The sequence below is a fragment of the Arvicanthis niloticus genome, chromosome 16 (genome assembly GCF_011762505.2).
Source record: "Arvicanthis niloticus isolate mArvNil1 chromosome 16, mArvNil1.pat.X, whole genome shotgun sequence".
Lineage (NCBI taxonomy): Eukaryota > Metazoa > Chordata > Mammalia > Rodentia > Muridae > Arvicanthis > Arvicanthis niloticus.
In genome coordinates, this window is record NC_047673.1 from 34,001,330 (window position 1) to 34,012,562 (window position 11,233).

Here is an 11,233-nt window from a genome sequence, read left to right on the forward strand (position 1 = left end):
GTCTGCAAGGCACAGGAGCTGGTCCACTAGGCAGAGGAGCTGGTCCACGATGCACAGGAGCTGGTCCACTGTCTATACTACCTCCATTGCCACGTTGTCGACAGTCTGGGGGTTCCCATGTGACATCACAATGGCAGTGGTGTTTATTGTTGCAGAGTCCATGCATATGGCAGAAGGTTTTTGAACAGTTACTTGACAGAATCGAATGGTGGACACACTTTCTGTCAATACATAAATGCTGTGGAGCACAAGCTGTGCCATCGTTCACTGCTCCAGTGTCATCTATCTTTATCCCAAAATGATAGTCTATAGTCCAGCAGGTGATATTACTGAAGTGAGTGGAATGCAACGTTTCATGGTTTCTCCTTTGGGGAAGTTCTGTCACATTCTCACACTGAATTCGCCCACAGAGTACATCAGTGAGTTCACATATTCTGTATTTATAGGTATCAATACCACAGTTACCAAAACGGTCACCCAGTGTGTTTATTTCCATGTAGCAAATTCCACTTGCACTTTGACTTCCTTTGCCAAAAATCTTCCGACACTGTTCATCATGTTGATGACACTCCATCTTATAGCAATAACCACACGAGCAAGGGCTTCCGTCTTCTTTATACACATCTGCTGGACACTCAGCTGAAGTTCCATTGCACCACTCTGGAAGGTCACACTCATTTTTCTCTTTTCTACACCTGGTGCCTGTTTGAAGGAACTGGCAATCTTGGCAACAAAGCCCAGAAGCACATTGAGCACCAGGTTTGAGAACACAGCCCTCGCTACAGCATGGATCTGTTGAACAGGATTCAGAGCTCCCACAATCACACTGCTCTCCTTCCTCAACCAAGTTATTTCCACACTTGGTCAGGTTTGTTGTTCCTAGTGTTTCCAGTGTTTCTGGTGTATCGTATAAGCATGGTCTTAGATAAAGAAATGAATAAAGATATTCAAAACTACAATTGCTGAATTTGGGGTAATCTGATTTATATTTATGCATTATGCATTGTTTTCCTCTCCCACAATAACATTCCTTTTTATCATGCTCCAAACCCAAGCTATGACCCATCTCATGTGCTATAATGTATGAAATGTCAAAAGTTTTATCAGACACATAACTGTTAACTCCACAATTATTAGTAGAACAAATGCTAAGTAAATAAGCTGTCCCTAAAGTTTTAACATAATCATGTCTGACCACAAGGTGTATGACATCATATCTAATTTGATTGCTAATCGAGGCTATTTTCCAAATGCAGAAATCACTTAGGACCTTATGAATCCGTTGTTCTACATTGATAAGATTTCTTTGGCTCCACACTTCAAGTTTGGTTAAAACCACGTCTATGCCTATTTGAAGATATAAACCATTTAATCCATTGACTATTTGCAAAGTTTCTTGAATACAAGTTGTGATATTGTTATTTCTATGAATATAGTGTTTATGGTCAATAACTACAAAATAGTCAATAAACCTGTGATGAGTCCACGAATAATCATATGGGACTATTTGCAAAAGTGTTGAGGCATCTCTTTCTTGAAGCTTCATTTGCCGTGCTATTTCCTCTTCGGTTAACCCGCATCTCATGGGAATTGATTCTGGCTCCTCACTGTCCATTTTGTAAGCCAGATGTTCAAATGTTGAAGTTGAGCTCTTGGGCATGATCTCATAAGTTGTGCCATTTATCTCTAGTATGCCTTGCAAACTCCCAAAACAGGTGTTAACGATGACCAGGGATTCTGGGTCTTCATCCACATAGCCATGGTAGTAGCAGTCATTCTGCACAAAAGGCTGTTCTTCAAGGAGATCACCTTGGTCACTATAAGTGAGTAATAAGAAGTTTCTGGATATCAAGTATTTCTTGGGTTTCATAGTGATTATGTGTCTCTGTCCCTCAATGTGCAGGCTATAGGACAGCCAACCTGGGGAAATATTATTTCTGCCAGTGACCTTCACCCTCAAGGGTATCACTACTTCTGGAAGGCTACTACTGTACTTAGCATGTCCAGTTGGTGACCATGCAGAGAGGAAGAACATCTTCCACAGGCAGAACTTAAGGAACATGTTTCTTTCACGGACCAGGGCCTTATCCACAGTCACTATATCCTATTAGAGACAAAGGAGGAGCTTGACAAATTCTTGCTCTCCAAGTCCTCACTTTGTCTGTTGCAGGCAGCACTGGTCTTTAATGGCGTGTCTTCTGACAGAGTTGAGTCATCAGAGGAGCAGGACTGAAAGAAACAGGTAAATAAGGGCAAACATGGCAATTGGTAAATCATGGTCAAGGTAAGGTTGATGACATATCTGCAGAGAATGGGATAAAATCAATTAGTCTTTGTTCCAAGATATTTCAACAATGAGTTTCTGTTTTTCATTAAAGTTGTAGTATACACCTATGTATATATACATATACATACATATATCTATATACATATATATATATATTTCTAAAACACTCTTGCCTCTTAATAACACAATAAAAAATTTTAATAAATTGCCCTTATTTACACATTGTATCAGAATGTTCAAATTTCTCCCTTTCCTCAATAGGACCTGTAGATTTCTTTAGCTGAATATTAATAATGTCATTGCTTTCATATAAGTAGGCATTTGAATTGTCACCTTTCTCTATCACTCTGCTGCTCTCTGAGGACATTTGAGTGTTCCTTTCTGTCTTATTCTTATCATTGTTGTGGTATTCAGGAACTTCTCTCAGGCAGAAAATTTTTCTCATTCTTTTCAAATGTTTGTTTTAATATTGCTGTATGTGAGTGTGTACTACAGTGTTAACATGAACCTCATGTGCATCTTGATATATGTGCATTGGTCACAGTTCATCCTGGCTGGTGAGTCTTCAGAAGCTATACATCTCTTTTGTGCAATTACTACTAAAATTTAGTATTTCATTCATTTATTGTTTTTGTGTGCTTATATGAGAATGTGATATGTACATAAGCATGTGTGTATATGTTTCTTAGTATATATGTGTTTGTGTCTGTCTGTGTTTAGAGAAGCCTGTTGTATGTTTTGTATCTCATTCCTAGGCCATCATTCCACTTGGTTCTCAGCACTGATGTGGTCACTGGCATGGTGCTCTCTAAAGAAGGATGAGTGGCTCACCAGCAAGCCTTAGACATCTGCATGTTTCTTTCTCTCGTGACTGGCGTTGCAAGCACAAACAAGTAACAAAGCATTTCCATAGGTTTTGGGAATTCCTTCTCATGTTTGTGTGCTTTTGCAACATTCATTTTACTGAACTCTCTCTTTCTCTCTCTCTCTCTCTCATCTGGTATCTTAGTGTATTACTATTTTGAAAAAATAATTAAGAAAGAAGATACACTAATATATACAGTGCTAAAAGTGTAAAAAAATAGTAAAAAGACATTTAGTGACATTATAATGAAACACTGACTAAAACTCTGACATGCTGATGACTATCCAAAAATACTTTGGTTTTGATTTAATAATTGTTATAGAAAGTATATTTCTAGTATAAAGGAAAGAATTATTCATTAATAACACAGCATTGTTGGCACTGTAGCAAAAATGTATGTCAAAATTAATGACTTAAAGTATAGTAATAGATAGGTTAAAACAATACTTAAATTATTGAACATGCTCAGTCACTCATTTTTCTACAAAATGATGTCAACATCCACAAGTTTACATAAAAGATACATTTTTTAAATCCATAATTTGGTACAACTATTTCAACCTAGATTTGATTTGGCTCTCAGATATCAGATTTTATCTTGCCCCTTTCCCCACAACTTCATCAAATTTACTTATAGCTAGCCATTTACCACCCCAAATCTCTAATAATTTAGTATATAGTGAATCAAACTAAAAACCTTAAAGTCACCATAACAAACTAGGAGAGAATGGAAATATCTAAAGAAAATAAACACCATCCCCAAACATGAACAAATTGCAAGATATTGAGGTCTGTATGTGTTCACCTACTAATTATTTGTGCTTCTATTTGTTACTGAATATTCTAAAGGCTTACCATCAGATGAAGTGATGCCCATCTTCTTTTCTTGTTATTGTCTTGCTCACAAAACATTTTTACATCCTATCTCAGGAACAAGGGTGGGTGGTTGTGACTGCACAAGAGAATATAAGTCCTTCAATTGTCTCTCATGGAGTAAGTTCTAGATTCATGTGCCTAGCAACAGGAGCCTTTCCTTCCTCAGAACCTGTCAACTGATGAGGTTCCTCTACCACATCAACCAAAGTTATTTGGTTTCCTCTTTCATATCAGTAAGTCTAACTTCTTTCTTCTCATATGCTACATTCCAGTGTCTCCGGTATATGCAAATCTCATTTCCAAACTTATATTTTTCCTCATATACTGTCAAACGATGAGAACTCTCTATTTTGTTCATTTTATTATCACAGTTTCATTTTATTTAGTATTGACCATAATAAGGAATACTCAAAGCACTTCAAATTATGGAAAGTAATTCCACTTCCTTTAAAGTATATTCTTAAGAAACCTACTGTCTGCCTGTTGTGACTGGAGCAAAATGTTGAGGCCCGGGCTGCCCCACATTTGGGGAGGCCACTGTATCCGGGCCCACACTCCCGCTCTGGTCCGCAGGTCAGGGTTCAGTAAGAGAGAGAGTGAGGACAGACTGGAAGAATGGAGACCAGACAGAGTGTGATTCAATCCCGTTTATTCTTCAGTTTCTCTTCCTAGTCCAAGTCCCAAGTCTGGAGTTCCTAGTTCCTAGTTCCTAGTTCCTAGTTCCTAGTTCCTAGTTCCTAGTTCCTAGTTCCTAGTTCCTAGTTGAGAGTCTCTAAATAGTCTCCTTCCAAGCTGTACTCTCTAAAGATTCCCTCTAAAGTTTCTCCTATTCTCTGCTTCTCTGATTTTGTGTCTGATTCTCTGCAGTCTGCCTCTGCCTTTTATATGTCTCACTTCTAAGCCATGCCACTAAGTCACACCTTTAATCATGCCCTTAGGTCTTGTCTCTAAATCTGATCTCTAAGTCACACTCTTAAGTCACACACCTTTAATCTCACACACCTTTAATCTCACATACCTTTAATCTCACACACCTTTAATCTCACACACCCAAGGAAAGTCCTGGGTATCCAAAGCAAGATGTTATCAGAGTGTGCTCAGCTGTTGTAGGCTATTGTAATCCAAGTCTCATGTCAGGGTATATGGCTCAAGATGGCTGCAAAGCTGATAGCCGCTGTCTGCTAAAAGTCGCCCCCCAACATCTGCCAATAGTTTTTATCATTCTCAGATCAGTGAATACCCCAGACATTGAATACCTGCACATGTAGATGCATTGTCTATGTCATACAACTGTTTTTCAAGCTCATGTATGGGATGAATTTGGAATAGGAGGTGTGTGTACCAGCATAGGTGTGGATTTCTTTTGCAGTGGGCTAGCTGATAAATGAGAAAACATCAATCTGGAACTAGTGCATTTTATAGGTTGATTAGAAAATTGTGGGTATTTGCTTATGTGCTGCTTAATATTGCTAAAGCCTGGATGCTTGATGGCTTGCCAGTGTGCTTCATTGAACCTGCCGTGGTTTTTTTTCTATGGGAAATTTATATTTTATATTTTAATACATTTCTTCCCATCCAGGAACTCATATCAGATCCATCTCACCATTCTAACTCACCCAACTGTGTGTTTACTCTCTGTCTTAAAACAAAGCAAAACAACTAGAAATACAACAACAATAACAACAACAACAACAACAACAACAACAACAACAACAACATCAGCAAGAAGACACTGAAAAACCTGGATTCCATTTAGTGCTGGCCAATTATGTGTGATCATTATGTCTGTCCTCAAATGATTGAGTCAGTTTAGAATACATAGTTTCACTCTATTGAAGAAAGCCAATTTTTCCTTTACGTATTATTTTATCACTTGCATATAGCTTTCTAATGTGGAGTGAAACTTTTAAGACATATTTGAAGCATGTTTTTCATACTATAGTTTGATCATGTTTATCTGTTGGTGAAACTTGTGTCTACTTTCCTTCTTGTTGTGATGCTGTATAGGTTGAATTTGAACAGGTAATTTTTTTCAGTATTTCTGTGTTTGTGTGAGTTAGTACCTTTGTCTGACTTGTTATGTCTGGACAGTGCTTTTTCCTTAACCATTCATCTTCTCTGGCTCATAGAATCTTTACATTTCCTTTTCCACAAGAATCTCTGAGTGTTAAGAGGAGAGTTTTGATAAAGATATTATATTTTTGCTGAACACCCCAAGGTCTCTCACTTTCTGCGTATTGTTCAGTGTGGTCTCTGTGTCATTCACAATCCATTGCTTGAAGAAACTTTTTTGATGAGAGCTGAGTAACAGTCTGGTCTATGGGTATAGCAATATGTCATTAGAAGTCATTTTATTGTAATATTCATTTAGTGGAAAAATAGGTATCCTCCTAGAACATATGACTTAGTTAATCTAAACATAAACAATAGAAATATACGTTCTGTATCACTTGGTTTAACTTAAATCCAATCAGAATGAGATTGGTGAGCCTCTGAACATTCTTACCATGATTTTCACTATTGAATCCATGACCATCTTATAGGCAGTCTATTACTACAGCTTGGCACAACTATATTATATCTGGGTAAGATTATTATCATCTTTATTCTGGAAGCAAATATGGCATTTTAAAGATATATATGAAAACTTGCCTGAAGGTTGAAATCTCCTGTTTACTATCATCTAGATTTTTCCATGTTATATGCTATATGTATGTGTTTTCAACATCAATAATTTCTCATCATTACTTGTAGCTCATATCCAACAGCAGTAGTAATATCCTGTAGTGATTGAAGATGATTTCAGGAAACAGGTCACAAAGATGCAATCCGTTTTAGGTACTGGTGGTTTTATTAGGTTGTGTGAGTTGTGGCATAATCTCTCCCTTTATAATTATTACTCCATTAAAATATATTTATAATAGATTTATTTGTAATATTTACATATACTATATATTTTAATATTACTTTATTCATTTCTTTTTCTTTCCTTCCTTCCTCTGTCTGTCTGTCTGTCTGTCTGTCTCTCTCTCTGTATATATATATATATATATGTGTGTGTGTGTGTGTGTGTGTGTGTGTATATGCATGTGTGTATGGTATGTGTATGTGTATGTATATGTATATACACACACATATGTCCATGCCCCTGCTTCTATGGCTTTCCTAACTTCTTTACTATTAGTTATTCCTCCTTAAATTTCTGCCTTATGCAGTCCTTCCAGCATCCATCACTATTAATCATCCTGCTCTAATTTTGTCTTTATTCCTTAATAATTCTATATTCTCTCTATATTTTTTTTCTGGGAATATCTTCTATTACTCCCTCATTCTTTGCTAGACAGCTAACCTCAGTGTGTATTGTAAATGAGACATAGATTGTTAAACACAAAATTATAACATCCACTTCTAAGAGAAATATGGAAGTCTGTCTCAGTACTCACTCTGTAGACATGTCTGGCCTGAAACACAGAAATTTGCCTGACTCTGCCTCCCCAGTTCCTGAGATTAAAGGCTTGCAGGACAGCTCTCTGGTGACCCTTCTGCTGCACTATGCTCCAGTTTATATTTTCAAATTTTGTTGATTTATATGTTACAACACTTTGTTTTTAAACATAAATGACCTGGTGTTTTCACTCTTTGGTAATTTCTATGATAGTATCACAAGGTAAAATAATTGGACAGTAGCACTAAATAGAAGAAATTCATTGTCTGGAAGATGTGGAGTCCAGAAAATCTGATGGTTTCCTGAGTACTGGAACATTGTGCTCTCTTTTATCTATCTACTATTGTCTGTGTGCAAAGTGTGGAGAGCTTTTGGGGCTGCTTCTAGAAACTTGGCAGGAATTTGACATTGGATTAGAACAAAGAAGTGGGCATTTGGCAAGACTTTGACTTTGGGCTAGGGCAGGGAAATAGGCTCAGATAAGAATATTTACATTTGGGTTAATACAAAGCTCAAGGTAAACTCACATTTCTTTTATCCTGGACATCCTCATAAGCCCCTAGAAACAGTGATCATGGGACTTTGTTTATTGCCTTACTTGTTCCTTGACTATTTGTGTTCAGTGCCTTGTTTGTTCTTAACCTAGAACTGACCTTATTATCTGCATGTAATTAACATGGTATAAAAGCACACTGGGAAAAAAAGTGAAGCTGTTATCAAAGACACAATGAGTAGGATCATTGGAGACATCAAGAAAAAAACGGGATAATAAGACATCCCAAAGCTATGGAATATAATGAAAGTGATGTTAATATGGAAGTTTATATCTCTAACTGTATGTACTCGGAAACCAGAGAGATCTCAAAAAAAAAAAAAACTAAACAAAAAAGCCAACAACAACAACAAATATCAAATAAATATATTAATGCCCTCAAAAAATTTGACATCTAAATTCAATGATAGAATGAAGTCATTAAGATTGGACAGAAGTTAATCAAATGGAAAGAACTACAAAAAAACAGAGGCTTTGTTTTGTGAAACTGTATATACACCTAAAGAAATCCTTGGGCACAGTAATGGAATGAGAGTGAGAAGACATGTAAATCGTATTTTTAAATGTTATTTATAACTTCATTAGTTGAATATGACCTGGCCAGCCCCCAGTAATTGATGCAGAGTTTTATGGATTTCCTTCCTTCCTTCCTTCCTTCCTTCCTTCCTTCCTTCCTTCCTTCCTTTCTTTCTTTCCTTCCATAATGGATTTTTAAAATCAGGCAAGCTCAGGATGTAGGAGGTGAGGGAAGGGGATCTTACAGACTGCATCAGAAACCTGGAAAATGAGACTCTCAAGTCTCAAAGGAAGGGACCTTAGATGAAATGCCTGGCAATATGGAGAGTGAAGTTATAGAACCCACCTCCAATAAAGAGAGGACATCAAGTAGAAAGAAGGTTGCCATTCCACAGTCAAAATTCTGACCCATAATTGTTCCTGTCTGACAGAACTGCAGGGATGGAAACCAAGAGGAGCCCGAGGAAAGGAAGTTTTACTGACCTGCCCAAAGCAGGATCCAGCTCAAGGGGAGGTCCCAAGGCCTGATGCTATTACTGAGGCTCACAAAAAGTGACCTATCATGACTGCCTGCCCTCCAAAAGGCCCAAACTGGAAGAGTCAGGTGCAAATATGTACACCCAACCAATGAACAAAAGCAGCTGACCCTTGTGGTTGAATTAGAGAAAAGCTGCAAGAAGCTGAGGAGGAGGGTGATCCTGTAGGAGGACCAGCAGTCTCAGTTAACCTGGGCCCCTGAGATCTCTCAAACACTGGACCACCAACCAGGCAGCATAGACCAGCTGATAGGAGGCCTCAAACACATATACAGCAGAGGCCTGCTGGGTCTGGGTTCAGTCAGAGAAGATTCACTTAATCTTCAAGAGACTGAAGGCCCCAGGGAATATAGAGTTTTAGGGTGGTAGGAGATGGGGTGTGAGGACATCTCGTGGAGACAGGGGTTGGGGAGAAAGTATGGGATATGGAACAGTCAAAGAGTAGACTGGGAAGGAAATAAAATTTGGAGTTTAAAATAAATAAATTAATTACTTTAAAAAATGAAATCAACTTTAGCACAATGAAGAGTAAATTACCTCTAATAGACTTTTCTATCTGCTAGACTGGTTAATTTTCCTAGGTATGCTCTCCAAATACTTGCTGTTACACCAGCCTGTCCTCAGGGTGTAATTCTCCAGGCTACTTGTTCATGATCTATCTAGCCTCATGGATGGCCTTCTTCTCTCTATGTTTTCTGTCTTTGTCCCTTCATTTCTTTCTTTTCTCTTTTCTGCTGGACCTGACCTGTGACCTTAGCTTATTAACAAAAACCCTGCCCAGCTCCATTTTCCCAGTAATTGGCTGTAGCCCCTTTTATTTAACAATAGCTTTAAATTGGAGAGCAAGGTTTATACACCAGTGTCTGGAGTATATGAGAATCTTCTCATCAGTCGCAACCAGATCTTATAGTTCATAATATTCCATTTTTATATACAGTAGCAGCAGACCAACCCTCAACAGAGACACATATTATTAAATACATAGAAAAGAAAGCCTTAAAACAAACATTGATAGAATTCATAAATTCCTCAACTCTCAGATATGAACAATATATTCCAAAGACATGTACAACCTAAAAAAAAAAGATGTGCTTCAAAAAACGTATTACTTACCCAAATGAGACAAACTATTTTTCTAAAATGGAAAACACATATTTTATTACAGAGAAAGACATTTCAGAGCTTCCTCCATCCTGTATTCTTCCTGAGACAATATCAAGTAAAATTAAAATGTTGTTTCCTTGTTAGAGAGTTCCATGGAAATTTACCCAATTCTATTCTAGAAACCAGACATGGAACATGTTCTTCTATCTGGGCTACCTTGTCTGGCCTCAATGGGAGAGGAAGCACCTAGCCTTCCAGGGACTTGAAGTACCAGGATGGGAGGATACCCATGGGTTTCCTACCTGCTCAGAAGAAAAGGAGAGGGAGAATAGAGAAAGGATTATGGGAGGGGGTGCATTGAGCAGGATATAAGGTGAATACATAAAATAAATAAATAAAATTGATTTAAAAAGATACCTTAGTTAACTTAGCTTCTGCTAAACTGCCTGCTCCTGCAGTACCCCTCCTGCAGCTTCAGAGAGTGATAATAGGATATGGTTTTTTTGTTTTGTTTGGTTTTGTTTTTTGCCTTTAAAAGTATTTTCCTCTAGCTGTGGGGGATGGTGGCTCACTCCTTTAATCCCAGAACCTGGGAGGCAGAGGTTGGTAGATTTCCTTGAGTTCTAGGCAAGGCTGGTCTACAGAGCAAGTTCCAGGCCAGCCAGCATTGTTAAGTAGAGAAAGCCTGTCTCTAAAAACAAAACTAACAAAGGATTCTGTCTGAAATGTTGAGGCTATACTTATGTCCTGAATATTTGAGTGTAGACCCTGTAGGCTGGAATAAAGGAATCAAATACACCTAAGAGGAGTAGGTGGTAGGAAATAATAAAATACAGGGCTGAAATCAACTGAGTAGAAACAAACAAACAAAAAAACTATACAAAGAATCAGCAAAACCAGGAGCTAGTTCTTTGAGAAAACAAGATAGATAAACCCTCAGCCAGACTGTCCAGAAGACACAGAGACATTATCTAAATTAATAAAATCATAACTGAAAAGGGAGACATAACAACAGAAACTGAGGAAATTCAAAACATCATCAGATCCTACT

At 37.7% G+C, this 11,233-nt stretch overlaps 1 protein-coding gene across 1 annotated transcript in view; it reads right to left on the reverse strand.

Moving 5' to 3' along the window:
- Positions 1 to 4,125, reverse strand: part of LOC117721938 (disintegrin and metalloproteinase domain-containing protein 26A-like) — a 4,562-nt gene extending 437 nt beyond the window's left edge. The window contains exons 1-2 of the mRNA XM_076914058.1: positions 4,008 to 4,125; positions 1 to 2,229 (exon numbers count right to left, since the gene is read on the reverse strand). The exon at positions 1 to 2,229 is cut by the window's left edge and continues 437 nt beyond it. Coding sequence (XP_076770173.1) covers positions 1 to 2,062 — 2,062 coding nt within the window. The 5' untranslated portion in view covers positions 2,063 to 2,229; positions 4,008 to 4,125. The remainder of the gene's footprint in view (positions 2,230 to 4,007) is intronic.
- Between the last annotated feature and the right edge of the window lie 7,108 nt (positions 4,126 to 11,233).